Source organism: Grammomys surdaster, unplaced genomic scaffold (genome assembly GCF_004785775.1).
Source record: "Grammomys surdaster isolate TR1022 unplaced genomic scaffold, NIH_TR_1.0 125349, whole genome shotgun sequence".
NCBI classification, from domain to species: Eukaryota; Metazoa; Chordata; class Mammalia; order Rodentia; family Muridae; genus Grammomys; species Grammomys surdaster.
The window spans coordinates 59385-74947 of NW_021620222.1; the positions used below are offsets into that span (position 1 = coordinate 59385).

General features: G+C 50.9%; 1 protein-coding gene across 1 annotated transcript in view; it reads right to left on the reverse strand.

The window, feature by feature from the left end:
- Nucleotides 1–14057, reverse strand: part of Lrrc4b (leucine rich repeat containing 4B) — a 21118-nt gene extending 7061 nt beyond the window's left edge. The window contains exons 1-2 of the mRNA XM_028785836.1: nt 13967–14057; nt 11354–11691 (exon numbers count right to left, since the gene is read on the reverse strand). Coding sequence (XP_028641669.1) covers nt 11354–11656 — 303 coding nt within the window. The 5' untranslated portion in view covers nt 11657–11691; nt 13967–14057. The remainder of the gene's footprint in view (nt 1–11353; nt 11692–13966) is intronic.
- Between the last annotated feature and the right edge of the window lie 1506 nt (nt 14058–15563).

Genomic DNA, 15563 nt, shown 5'->3' on the forward strand with positions numbered 1-15563 from the left:
CTCCTCCCCTCTCCCCTGGCCTCCTCTCTCCTCCTCCCCTCTCCTCTCTCTTCCTGCTGTCTGTTGGTCAGAATGTATAACTCTCAGCACCATGTCTGCCTGCACACTGCCATGTTCCTCTGCCATGATGATAATGGACTAAACCTCTGACATTGTAAGCTACTCCAATTGAATGTTTATAAGAGTTGTCTTGGTCATGGTGTCTTTTCATAGCAATGGAACATTGACTAAGACAAACATTGTATTTTTTCTTAGTTGCCCTGATTGGGGTGCCCTGGTACCCTAAGCAGGTACCACCACACTGGCTTTGATGGATGTTCTGAGAAGTTCTATGTAATTCTGGGCCTTCCAGCAGGACAGATATGAATAGGACAGACACATATCTAACCTCACAGAGCCCATATGATCATATGGTAATTGATCATCTGTAATAGTGAAATTGTGGTGCTTCTAGCATGCTGGGGTGATGGGCTTCAGTACCCCAATACCATCTGAAACACTCCAGATGTCCTCCAAGGCTGGGGCCAGAGTCACAAGGCTACTCTCATGTCTATTCTTGCTTGTCAATTTGACTACACCTGGAATTACCTAAAACCCAAATGGCTGGGCACAACCCAGAGGGATTTTTTCTTTTTTCTTTTTTCGTTTTTAGTTAAATCATGTGAAACAGAAAGACCTACCTCTAATCTGGACCTTTGAAGTCAGAAGACCCACCGTTAATACAGATCCACCTCTAATCTGGCCACGCCTTCAGATAGTGTTGAGGTATTGAGGTCAATCACTCCACCAAGGCCAGAAGCTCCACAATTACACCAAATGGGTAATTATCATACTATGGTCTCTTTGGAGTCAGGACTGTGTCTGTCCTGTCCACATCTGTCCTCAGGGAAAGCCCAGAATGACATAGTTTATATAAAGGACATGGAAGAAGGAAGCTTGCTCTCTGCCTGCTTGCTGTCTCTGGCAAGTCCATTTCTTCACTAGCATTAAAGTTGACTTATTCAGGATTCCAGTGTCTCCTGAAGAACAACTGAGACATCCAGTCTCCTGGACTGAACAACTTGGATTCTTGAATTTTCCACTGATAGACAGCCATTGTTAGACTAGCTGGACCACAGGCTGTAAGCCATTCTAACATGTCCCATCCATCCATCCATCCGTCCGTCCGTCCGTCCGTCCGTCCATCCATCCATCCATCTGTCCATTCATCTATCTATCTACCTACCTATGTATATCTATCTATCTATCCATCCATCCATCTATCATCTATCTATCCACTCATCAGTTCTGTTTCTCAAGACACCCCGACTATTGACAGGCATCATGGTGGTAGGCTCTTGCTGCATGGAGCCCTCCACCTCTTGCCCAATGTTGCTGTGATAAAGGAGAAAGGGGATGGGGTCTGGAATGACAGACTCCAGCTAGCCACACCTATCCCCTCAGTCCTTCAGGAACTGCTGATTCTTGCCTGGTTCCTTGCAAGAACTGAGGACCTAGTGGAGACTCAGGCAGAGAGGCTCGCCCCAGCCCTTCCTGCAGCCTGGCTTCTCGGAGCACCGTGCACTTTGTTGTAGTCTGTAACCAGGACTGGAGTTGAGTGAATCACACTGTGTTCTGCTAGGGCTTTTAAGAAAACAAACTGTCAGGAGATCCTTTATTAAAAATTTAACTGTGGTAGGAAAATGATTAAGTGGACCGTTCATCCTAATGCTATTAAGATAAATTGTTTTCATATGTGCTGAATGTAATGAAGCAGGGAAAAAAAGTTGAGCCAGCTTATGAGGGTAACAGTTGTTTTAGTTTTTGTGACACAAATTTTTGTTTTCAGTTTTAAAAGATACTAGGCTGGAGAGCTGGCTGACTCGGCTAAGTCTGGCCATCCAAAGCATGGTGTCCTGAGTTTGATCTTTAGAACTCACATAAGAATCTGGGTGCATCTGTGACCCCAACACTGGGGAGGAAGATGCAGGCTAACCTCTGGCCAGTATATATGCATGTATGCTCATGCAACATACATACACCACACCATAACACACACATAGCACACACATATACATATACTCACAGCATACACAGACAACATCTACACACAGACACTTGCACACTCACACCACACCATATACACACATCACACCACACATACGCACACATACATACCCACATCACACACAAACACATACACTCACACATATACACATACCACACTCACACATATACACATACCACACACACACATCACGCACAAATACCACACATACACCCTAAGCACACACACGCATACCACATATCTACATACACCCATACCACACATCCACACAAACACACACACCACAATACACCCACAGTATAAACATATATATATACATATCACATATGCACATATTTACACCCACAGAACACACACAGACACACACACACATCAAAAATCAAAAACCAAAACCCTCAGCTGTTTCAGCTGGGGCCATGTGCTGCCACCAGATTGGCAACTTAGTCACCCAGGGTTGGACTGGTCTCCTTCCTTCCTTCCTTCCTTCCTTCCTTCCTTCCTTCCTTCCTTCCTTCCTTCCTTTCTTCCTCCCTTTCTTCCCTTCCTCCCTCCCTTGTGGCCAGGGCCTGGGCTTCCCCTCCTGTCTGCCATTAACTATGAAGTGTGAGGCGCTGAGCTGAAAGAGTTGAGCCCTAATTCTACTTCCTGAGTAAGGCACTGCCCTGAGTCTCTCACTCTTTCAGGCTGGAGTGCTCTGTCTATGCTGAGGAAGGGCTGGTGGGTCCCCTCCTCCTTCCTCTCCTTGACTGTGAGAAAGCACAGGCTGGGAAAGATGGCTCCTGCTTTGACTTCATTCGTGGAGGTGGAGTCTCAGGGCCTAAGTCTAGAGTGAGGAGTGCATAGCCCTCAGGCAGACATAACAGTCCCAAGTGTTCAGTGTGACAGCTTCATGAAGGGAGACGGGATGGGAGGTACGGGCCACTGAGGCCTGGCTTCATGCCATGCTGTGGGTGAGCACTCTCCAACTGGGCGACACCCCTACTCCCGAGCCCCCAGACTTTTCAGTAGCTCTGACAGAGGGACCTGTTATCCTCAATTTACTCAGGATGAAGTGGGGGTCTGGGCAGTTTCCATAATGTGCCTGTGGCTGAGAGTGGACCCTGTATGTCCCTGACACAGAGCACATGGGGACTGATGTATAGATGAACTGGTGAGGAAGGTGTCCCAGGAGGAGGAAGGTATCTGCATTTGAAGAACCTCTTGGTCACAGTGTTTACAGGGTCAGGGCATGGGATGAATGGTCACAGTGTTTACAGGGTCAGTGTTTACCATGGTTGTAGGTACGAGGCTTATGGGACGTTGCAGGCCAGCCTGGGCTATAAAATAGAACTCTACTTCAAAACCCCCATCTCCCTACACACAGTTGGCAAAGTTCTTGCCAAGTTGGCAGGAGGGCCAGAGTTTGATTCTCAGAATCCATAAAACAACAACAAAGGGAGGTGTGGTGGCAGGTGTTTGTCACTTCAGGCTGGGGACCCCAGGAGTTCACTACCCAGGGAGCCTGGCCTGACAGCTGAGCATCAAGCACTGAGAGAGTCATCCTCAAGGATGTGGCTACTACCGGAGAAATGGTGTCTGAAGTTGTCCTCTGGCCTCCACACATGCATGAGCACACGTACAAACAGGAACACACACACATAAATACCACATACACACATACACACAATACCCCCTCACAAACACTATATACACATCACACATACCACACCACAGACACATACACCGCACACACTACATACACACACACCACATACACACCACACACATACACCACACGCACACACCCCATACACACACCCCATACCACATACATACACCACACACCACAGACATACACATACCACACTCACACACACCACACACGTACCACACACTCACACAACAGACACACTGCACACCACACACCATATACACTAAACATCACACACACCACACTCCACACACATACACCACACACACATAAACTACACACACTCCACATCACACATACCCTATACCACACACACTATACAACACACATTCCACACTCCACACACATACACCACACATACATAAAACACACACACAGACCACACACATACACACTCCCATACACACACACAGATCATACACCACATACACACACACCATATTCCATACACCACAACAAACATACACTCCACACACCACACACACACATACACTCCACACACACATACATCACACACACACACCATACACACACACACTCACACTACAGACACATCACACACCACAGACACACCATATACCACACACACACACACACCACAGACACACCACACGCCGCACACACAACACATACTACACAACACACACATACACTCCACACACTATATACACACACACCACACTATATACACACACACTAAAGAATGTTGGGGGTGGGGCTGGGAGACTTCAGTTGGTGAAGTGTTCAGGGCCTCCTGTCCCGTCCCCTGCACTGTATAAACTAGGCATGGTGACACTTTTTTGTCATCCCAGCCTTTAGCAGGTGGAGACAGAAGGATCAGGATTTCAAGCCTGTCTTGCAGTGAATTCAGGGCCAGCCTGAGATAAACAAAGCTCTACCTCAAAGAAGAAAAAGATGAGGATAGAGAAGAACAAACCTAACCTAGCACGCAGCTCAGTCGCAGGAGGCAGCTGTGCGCCCTCTCCCAGGCTCTTCAGACAGGTGTGGGGAGAAGGTACCCATCCATCAGCTAACATCAGTCTCTGCCTCCCTTATCTACAGCAGGAGCTCTACCCTTGAGCCACACCCAGCCCCTCACTGGGGGTTTCTAGGCAGGGGCAGTACTACTGAGCTATACCCCAACCATCTTACATTTTATTTTGAGAAATGGCTTTACTGAGTCTCCCAGGCTGTCCTCCTACCCCAGCCTCCTGAGCATCTGTGAAGCCAGGCTTCTGCCACCACACCAGGATTTGCATCTGTTACTTCCAGTTACTTGTCCTGATTGCAGATTGGAGGCTCTCAGTGAGCAAACATTTAGAAAACAAGACATCACGGAGAAGTTAAATTGCCCACAAAGAGCAACCCTGAGAGAGAAGCATGGGTAGTATTTTTGTGCATTCCTTGTGAAATGGTATTTAAAAGATTTATTTATAGCTGGGTGGTGGTGGCACAGTCCTTTAATCTTAGCACTCTGGAGGCAGAGGCAGGCAGATCTCTACAAGTTCGAGGCCAGCCTGGTTTACAGAATGAGTTCCAGGACAGCTAGGGCTACACAGAGAAACCCTGTCTCAACAAACAAACAAACAAACAAACACCAAAACCAACAACACAGATTTATTTATCATTAGGTGTATAGTGTTTTGCTGGCATGTATGCATGTATATCACGTGTGTCCAGTGCCACAGAGGCTGAAGGAGGATGTCAGATCCTCCTGGGGCTAGGGTTGCAAGTGGTTGTGAGCCGCTGCGTAGGTGTTCAGACCTGAACGTAGGTCTTCTGAAAGAACAACCCTTTAGAGAACAATTCAAATATTTTATGCATATGTGTATTTTGCTTGCATGTATGTATTTGTACTATGTGTGTGTGTCTGGTGCCTCAGAGGTCAGAAAAGGACATCAAAGTTAGGAGGTTCTCAGACAATATGTGGGTGCTGGTAACTGAACCCAGGTCCTCTGCAAGAGCAACCAGTTCTGGAAACAGCTGGAGCATGTCTCCAAACGCCCTCCCTGTGAAGTTTTAAAATATTAACACTAGGGAATCATTTGGAGTTCTTCCTATTTTTTGAAAGCTCTGTAAAATTGATTGCTCAATGGATTGAAATGGAATCTCACTACGTAGCCCACATTGGCCTTAAACTCCTGGCTTCTTCCTGCTTCAGTCTTCTTAGTCCTGTAGCTCCACAGCTTACTGAGAGTTCGATGTCATATATGGGGCACTTCAAAGTGTCTCACAATCTTTTTTGAGACCACACTGTAAATGCCTATGCAGAATCCAGAGAGATAGTGGGGAATTCCTTCCCTAGCCATAGCTGTACAGAGGGAGCATGGGGTAACTCACTCCTCACTGTGGGATGCTGGCTCTTAGGTCATCCTCAGATGGTAAGTCTTTGAACTTTCAGTTTCCTTCCAGTGGTCATGGTGGAAGGACTGCATACAGCCTCTGTGGAGGCAGCTGCACTTTGCTAAGAAAAATGCACACATGGTGCTAAGACCTTTCCCTGGAAGAAGCCATCCATGGCGATCACTCTGCAGGGTCTGGGGAGAGCTCCCAGGGAGAGTGAGTGCACACACAGGGATTAAGTTCAATGCCCAGCACTCACATAAAAAACTAGGTGTATAGCTCACAATAGTGATCCTGAGTCAGAGAAATGGAGACAGGGACTGGCTGGGTAGCCAGCCTAGCTGATTTGGTGAGTTTTAGGCCTTTGAGAGTCCCTGTCTCAAAAATGAGGTGAACAGCTCCCAATGAATGACACAGAGGAACTCTGACCACAGGCACACAAGTGCACACACACACCACCATTGCAGCAGCAACAGGAAGGTAGAGGGCACCATAAGCATCTGAGGATGGTTGTGGGCAGGAGGGGGATAGGATGGGTAAGGGTGCTGCAGTAAGGGTCCCAGCCAGGTGGAACAACTTCCGGAAAAGAGGAGGGGACAGAGGAGTGACCATCTACCCGCTGCTTCCCACACTCCGACTTCTCCAGGACCTGGTGGGCTGTCACCAAACCAGAGTGACCCTGGGGCCACATTCTCAGGTTGTGGAGTCCAGCCCATTTGGACAACTGGGGACCAGTGAACAACTGCAGATTTAAGAAAAGTAGGATGTTCTAGGCTTCACCCTCAGCGCCACAAACTAAGCAATGAATCTAAAATCAAGTGAGAAGATTCCTCTTCCAGCCTATGGGGATCACTTACTGTCCCTGTCCTGTGTTAGAGACTCTTCCCCTGAGCCTACACATATAACCACGATGGTCACACATTAGGGAGAATCCTGTAAATACTCTTAGAGTCCCAAGTGCCCAGTGTGGCCCTTTCTGTCCTCATCCCCTGCCTGGCACTCCCAGGCCAGGATACTGTGGGAACAGGTGGTGGGAATTTTGCAGGTTCTCACAAGAGGGCACTGTGGGGACAGGGGTGCTGCTCAGTAGAGGGCAGAGCTCTGGGCAGCCTTCCATCTGCTCTCAGATGTCCGCTGAGAGCCTACGGCTCACTGCTCTTGCTCTGGATACTGAGGGTGCAGCAGGCAATGGTGGCAGGCAAGGGGAGTCATGAAGACAGTTCACAAGACAGTAGTCAGGCAATGGTATGTGTGTGTGGTCTCTAAGGATGGTATGTTGAGTATGTGTGTGTGTGTGTGTAGTCTCTGAGGATGGTATGTGTGTAGTCTATAAGGATAGTATGTTAAGTGAGTGTGTGTGTATCTGTGGTCTCTGAGGATGGCATGGTGTGTATGTGTAGTCTCTGAGGATGGTATGTTAAGTGTGTGTGTAGTCTAAGGATGGTATGTTGAATGCGTATGTGCGTGTGTGCACATGCCTGTACACACAAGGCACAGGTAGTGATCAAATGACACCACTGGGTAGTGCTTCTCTGATCTTGAACTCCAACTCAGCAGGCCCACTTCTCATCACAAGTGTTAAGTCTGGAGCAATGGGAAGATGTGGTGTGAATTATCTCCATTTGCAGCTGAGAAGCGAGCAGTCTTTCTTTGGTGTTAGCCATCACCGTGCTGGGACCAAAAGCAAGGCAAGTGCTCTTGGATGGAGGCTTACTGCCCAGCCTCCCAGCCCCTCTGCTGCTGTTTGTAATGAGTGCACAGCACTCCAGAGCGTGAACACCCAGCCATTTAATCAGTCTCTTCTTGATGACAGAAATACTATGTTTTTATCGAACCACACTAGAAGCCAGGCCTGCGATACATGTATGTAGTCTCAGCACTTTGGAAATGGAGTTCAATGCCAGCTTGAGATGCATAGTAGGAATCTATTTCAAAAACGCTAAACCAAGCCAAACCTAGTGGTACAGGCCTGGCATTTCAGATCCTTAAGTAGGCAAGAGGCAGGAGGATGACAAGCTTATAATGTTCCTATGTTAGAGTGGGTTCAAGGCCAGCCTGGACAACTGAGTGAAAACCTGTCTCAAAATAAAAAGTGAAAGAGGATTGGGGGCGTGGCCCAGCAGTAGAGCCCCTGCCTAGGATCTCCCAGTGAGGGGCTGGGGGTATGGCTCACTAGTAGAGCTCCTGCCTATAGTCCCCCAGTGTATGGGGGTGGGTGGGGGGGTAGCTGTGCCTCAGTGGTAGAGCACATGTTGGAGGCTCTGGACTCCTCCAAATACTGCAAAAACAAAAGCCCAGCAATGACAGCTCCGAGAAAGATGTTCCTGGCTGTCCCACCAGGTGCGGAAACCCAACCTTAGGACAGCACTGAACACTGTGGTTCTCATTTCTGAAAAGAAAGCAGGCTGAGGTCATGGCTCGGTGGGAAAATGCTTAAAGTAAAAGCAGGGAGACTAGCATTCATTTGAGCTCCAGCACCAGTGGAAAAGCCAGGCATTGTGGTGCACATCTGTCACCCAGCGCTGGCAAGGAAGACAGGAGGACCCATGAGGCTTGCTGACCAGTAAGCCTAGTAATCTGTGCCCTGAGAGAGCCCACTTCAAAAGAAAAGGTGGAGAGTGACTGTGGAAGACACCTGGCATCTACCTCTGGCTTCCACAGGCACATAAACACCACACACACAGACCCCCCCACACAGACACACAGACACACACACAGACACACACACACAGACACACACACAGACACACACACACAGACACACACATACACACACACAGACTCACACACACAGACACACACACACAGACACACAGACACACACACAGACACACACATACACACAGACACACACAGACACACACAGACACACACAGACACACAGACACACACAGACACACACAGACACACACATACACACAGATACACTCACACAGACAGACACACACAAAGACACACACATATACACAGACACACACACATACACACACAGACACACACACACAGACACACACAGACACAGGCACAAACACACACACACAGACACACACAGAGATACATACACAGACACAGACACAGATACCCACACAGAGACACAGACATGCACAGACACACACACACACACACACAGACACATATACACATAGACACACACACAGACACACACTCAGACACATACACACAGATACACACAGAGATATAGGCATATACACAGACAGACACAGGCACAAACACACACACAGACACACACACACACACACACACACACACACACACGGAAGCAAAGGCCAGGTAGGACCCTGAGGATATGCTGGGGACATCAGTTTGAGGACTCCAGATGGGAAAGAGAGCTATCTGAGCCTGTGGAACTGTGAGTAGCTTTTGTCTCTATATGTTAATCTAGGTGTATTTTCTAGTTTTCCTAAATTAATTTGTATTCATTCTGTAATAAATAATTAAAAGATGCATTTACATAAGCCCAGAAAGGTATGAAAACAAATGTAAACAGGGGTTATTTATATCTGGATGGTGGGATGTGTTGATTTTTTAAAAAATATGGATAATTAAACCTTTAATTTTTTTCTTTTGTTGTGTGTTGGTTTGTTGGTTGGATTTGGAGCATGCTCTTTCTGTGGCCTAGGCTGGCCTGAAACTCACTATGTAGCCCAGGGTGGCCCTCTCAATCATCCTTCTGGGGTTCTAGGTACACGCTGCCATGCCAAGCTAGCATTACATTTCTTGCTTTCAGGGCTGCCCTCGGGAAGGCAGACCCTAGATGGAGGCCAGGCCCACTGGTCTTTCTGCTCTGGACCTTAGCTTTCAGGGAGGTCAGCAGCCTCCACAGTGGCGGGCAGACCCCCTCAGCGGCGACAAACGAGGGCTCTTATTTCTCCTGCTATTTTTTCATCCTTTGATGATCTCCATTTTGTGGCAGAGGATCTGCCCCTAATGAGAGGTATGGACAGCCCAGCTGAAGCTGCAGCTGGAGAGATGTGGGGCAGACTTCAAGTGAACTGGCAGAAATGGTGAGGTGGGCCTGGAGAAGTCATGGATAATGCCAGGTACAGTGTGGTCCTGGATCTCAAAGTTCTCTGGTTTGCTTCCCAGATACCCAGAAAGAGCCTGTCCCTCCCCCCAAACCCCTAGACTTTGATTCTTCTGAGTCTGGCTCTGCAGGAGAGCTATGGTGGGGCCACCAAGCCCTCTGCTGAGCGCTGGGGTCTGGGACCTTCTGTGAGGGTGTCCTCCTCTCTCCCACCTGTATGAAATGGGTACAAGGCAGCCTACATGGGGACTTGGAATTGACATGATGCCTTTAAAACAAATATGAAGGTTCACAACTGTAATCCCCACACACAAGAGACTGAAGCAAGAGGCTCACTGCAAGTTGAAGACAACCTGGGCTATAGAGCAGGCTTAAGGGCAGCTTGAGCTGCCTGTGGAGAGAGTTTCAAACCAGCCATAGATCCAAAGTGAGTTGCTGACCCTACCTCAAATAGATAGATGATAGATGATAGATAGATAGATAGATAGATAGATAGATAGATAGATAGATAGATAGAAAAGCAAAACAAAACCCAAGAACCAACTAACCAACAAAATCCTCAAGGGGGTGAGCCCCATGTCTGTGCTCACAGGCACTATGTCTGCAGACAGCTGAGAGCTGGCTGGGGCGCTGTGAGCAGTCTGCAGGCTTTGGACGGCTCCACCTCAGCCTCCCGCTGTAGAGAGACCTGTTCCGAATGTCACAGTGCAGAGGTGGGAGGCGGCTCCTGACCTCTCACCCTGCCACCAGCACAGTCCCTAGCCCCACCGCATCAGGAAGGTTGTGCAACAGCCAAAGACAGCTAAAGACACTTGCAGCCTCCACTGACCACTATGCAGGTACCAACCCTGAACCCTGAACCCCTTGGCCCCCATCATTCATCCAGCCAGTTCTCCAGGACCAGAAGGGACCAGTCCCTACTTTCCAAAAGAAGACATTGAGGTTTTCTGGGAGATGCCATGTCGGGCCAACTCAAGCAATGGTGAAGTGGAAAGGCCTTTTCCGGCTACCTCAAGGAACCTTGTCCTGTGGTGTGGGGGTGGGACAGGCACCCCAGGAAAACATACAAAGCCTGCTTGGAAATACATCGCAAAGGTGGGCGGGGCGAGGACGGGAAGCAGTGTGCAGACACCAGGAACTCCGGGATGAGAGGGATGAGGAGGGAGACAGAGGTTTGCACCCTTTTTGCCTTGACCCACTGGCCAAGGAGCGATGGAGGCGGGCTCACCTGGATGCTGTTCTCTTGCAGGTTCAGGTAGCGGGTATTGACAGGGATGCTGGCTGGCACCTCGGCCAGCTCCCTCCGCGTGCAGATCACCCGGCTGGCCTGGTTGCTACAGGAACAGGCTGCTGGGCAGGAGGTGGCTGGCGGGGAGCCTCCTCCTGCGGCTGAGGTCACAGCCACACCGCCCCCACCGGCCCTCAGGGGTGGGGAGAAGAGCCACAGGAGCAGGAGAGCCCCGTGGGGCCAGGACATCCTACCAGGCGGCAGCAAGGGGCACGGGGAGCCGCGGATGTGGGCCTGCGCCATCCTCAATGTTCATACTCCGAGGGCACGCTGGGGGGCTGTGGGAGGAGAGAGGATGTTAGTCAGTAAGCAACAGGGACTCAGGATGCTTGAGACCCATCAGGCTCAGTTCCACCAGAAGCCCCCACCCCTGCTCAGAACCAAAGGTACAGGGACCCGGTCTTCCTGTGCCAGACCCATCCTCCCGTGAGCCATTCTGCAGAAAGGATAAATGAGGCAAGACAAAGGACATTTGTGCCCAAGGTCACTTGGTTAGTAAATGGCAAAGTCAGCTAGATTCAAACTTAGGTCCTGCCAGGCCTGGGATTGCAGGACTGTCCTTTCAGCTGCTCAGGATGCTGAGGCAGAAACACTGAAAGTTCCAGACCATCCTGGGCTAGAGAGTAAGTACATCCAGAGCCAGCCTGGGCAATGCAGTGAGACCTCGTTCAAAACTAAAAAGGCAACGTGTGTCTGAGTGGTGAACACATTCCCAGGATGCCCAAGGCCTTTGTTTCTACCCCTAGAACTGTAAAAAAAAAACAAAAAAAAAAAAAACAAAAAAAAAACTTCTTAAAAATTGTGTGTTTGCATTGATTTCAGTTAGACAGGTAAGTCTGTAGAGATAGAGGTACAGATAAACAGTGAGGCAAGACTCTGCCAGGGTGAAATGCAGCACTGACCACCTCCCATCACACACCAAGCAGGTTGCAGGTCCTGGGGGGGGCAGCTTCTCATCCCTCCAGGCCTCCCTCCCTGCAGGTCCGTCCAGGTGTGAGCACCAGCCATGAAGGCCCATCTCTGTATTCCCTCCTGCCCACCCGAGCTCAGCCCTCACTTCCACTCAGGCTGTCCTGTCCTAGACTTGGAGGAGAGGTAATCGAGAGAGGACAGGAGGTCGTTAGGCTTCTGAAGGAGGTGGGCAGCTGTTGGGGCACCCTCACCCTGTGGTGGCACAGTTGGAGACTTTAGCAGTGCCCCTGTGCTTCAAGATTGCAGGTGTTCCAAGGGAACACAGCCTGTGGCGGGACCTGTGCCAGCGGCTGTCGCAGGATAGGGCTGAGGGAGCTGATGGAGTGGAGGTGGGGCAATAGGGACCCCCATGTCTGGGTCTGGGACACAGGAAGTCAGTGTCATCCCAGTGTCCCCTGCTTTCCTGAGCCCCACGGGGGAGCGAGTCAGGCTAACCAAATGGCGCGCAGGAAGGACAGTGACTGCAGCCAGCACAGCAGGCGCCCTTCCTATGCATCAGCCACTCATGCCTGTGGAGGGCGGAAGCTGCTGGATTTTGTGCCAGGCCATGTCAAGGCCCACTGGTGGCAGAGGGGGTTTGGCCTCAGGCTTACCCTCTGGCTTCCAATGGCCCCCCTCCACATGGCATCCCCGAGTGCTCACACACAGAGTCCCCATGAGATTGGGGGGTCCCCACAAACATGATCACCCACCCACTCACATAAACAGCAGAGTCAGACACACCCTCACACAGCCTCTCTAATCCATGGACACAGGGCTGCCTGCCTGCCCCCCATGCAGGTGCGCATGAGCACACACACACACACACACACACACACACACACACACACACACTCCTGCAGCCTCCAAGATTTTAACCCAGATAGAAATATGTGTGCCGCTGTGTATTGGACCAAGTGTGTGAAGACAGGGCTGGAAATGGAGACAGAGATAGAGAGAAGCAGAGAGACAGAGAGACACAGAGAGACAGACCAAGAGGAAATGACAAGAGATGGTGAGAGGCATGGAAACAGAGACAAAGATAGAAAAGAAAAGAAAAAAAAGACAAAGACAAAAACCGGTGCAGTGATAGACAGAGACCAAGAGACAGAGACTATGACAGAGAGGTAGAAACAGAGAAATAGACAAAAAGAGAGACAGAGGTGGAGAAATGGACCCAGGAGCAGAGACTGACAGACTCAGAGAAGCCGGAGCCATGAGGAGCAGAGCGAGATGGACAGAGACAGAGGCCCCTGCCTCAGGGCTGCCTTACAGTAGCCTGTCTCAGCAGGAGCTGGGGGGGGTCTTTGTTCCCACACATGTGGCCAGTGAGCTCTCTTCTCAGTCCACTCGGCTTCACTATCCCCACTTCCTGATACTCTGTCAATGACTAGCCAAGGGTCTGGGGCTGTGCTCGCGGAGCCCACCATCCCCCAGGCCAGCGCCCGGGTCTCCTCCCCCACCAAGGCTGCCAGTGCACACCCCGTCGTCGGGGCTTCTGCTGCAGCAGCCTCCCTCCCTCCCCTCCCGCCTCTCCTGCCACCACCATCTCCTTGTCCTTGTCTCCCCGCTCCCAGAGCACACACACTGAGGGACACTCACCCTGGCGGCTTGGCTTCCGATGGCCTTCTCTCTGTGCCCCAGGCCCCCCCTCCACATGCCTGCAGTTGCTCCGGGGCCCTGCCACCCCAGCTCCCTATTGCTTCCCGTTGAGCTTGTGCTGGGGGGGGGCGCAGGGGCTTCTTGGGTCTCCCTGCACCCCCCCCCCCGGTCTGTCGCCCTCCCCACCCTCTAGGGGAGCCCGGCCTTCTTCTCTTGGCCACCACACGAGCAAGCCCTTGCCTCCTGTGGTCCTGTGCCTCCCACTTTAGTTCCCCCCAACACCAGCTTCCTTTCTCTTCACTCACAGACACAGCCTCTACCCCTCTCCCCAGCTCCCCGAGTCTGTCTTGCCTCCCTGAGGACCACCAGACCCCTTGTCGGTCTGTCCTCCTCCTCCACTGTCCTGTCACTCTGTCATTGCTGGGACCCTGGCTCAGTCAGGCTCCCACTGTCCGTCTGTCTGTCTGTCCTGGGGCCTGCCTTGTCGTCTCTCTCCCAGCTCTGCCTTGCTCCCTTTCTCTGCGATTACAATTTCTAGTCACACGGCAGTGCAGAGCCCAGCTCGCTCCCTCCCCACCCCCTCCCTCCTTCTTTCTCTCCTTCCAGCGGGGAGGGCGCTCTCTCCCTCCCTCCCTCCACCCTCACTCAACTCCCCCCTCCCAGCTAGCTCGGCCAGGGGGTGGCCTCCCCCTCCCCCGCTAATCAAAGGCTCCGTTATCTAATTAACCCGTTGGTTGTGGGCAGTCAGGGAAGGTCGGGGGAAGCGGGGGAGGAAGGTTGTCGGCTGTGCTGCCAGGGGAGAGGGGTTTGGACTGTGCCAAGCTAGAGCCTCATGGCACACGCACGCGCGCGAGCACACACACACACACACACATACACACACACCAGCAGCAGCAGCAGCAGCAGCAGCAACAGCAACAGCAGCAGCAGCCTTAGCTGCAGAACCAGGCTGGGCTGTGTGGACTCCATGCCTCTGGACCAAGACATCCCTCTTGCATCCTCAGGGTCCATCCTGGCACTCCTGCATTTTAGGAACCCCCACTACCTCATGCAGCCACTGATTCAACCCCATTCCGGTCAACTTATGCCAGCCAACTTAGGCCCATGTCACCATCAACCTTTCAGCTGGGGCCAGCACTCATTCTTGCCACAAAGAAAGCTACCCCTGATGCCACCCCACCCTGCCTCAGCCACAGACTAATACCCACCTCCTGGTGCCCTCTGCAGAACAGACTGTGAAGCTACACTCTGCTTATTAACTTTATGTATCCCTTTATCTATCCATTCCTCCTTCCATCCTTCTATCCATCCATCCATCCATCCATCCACCCATCCATCCATCCACCCATCCATCCATCTGTCCATCCATCCATCCATCCATCCACCCATCCATCCATCCATCCATCCATCCACCCATCATCCATCTGTCCATCCATCCATCCACCCATCCATCCATCCACCCATCCATCCATCTGTCCATCCATCCATCCATCCACCCATCCATTCATTCATCCATCCATCCATCCATCCATCCATCCACCCATCCATCTACTCATCCATCCATCCATCCATCCATCCATCCATCCACCCATCCATC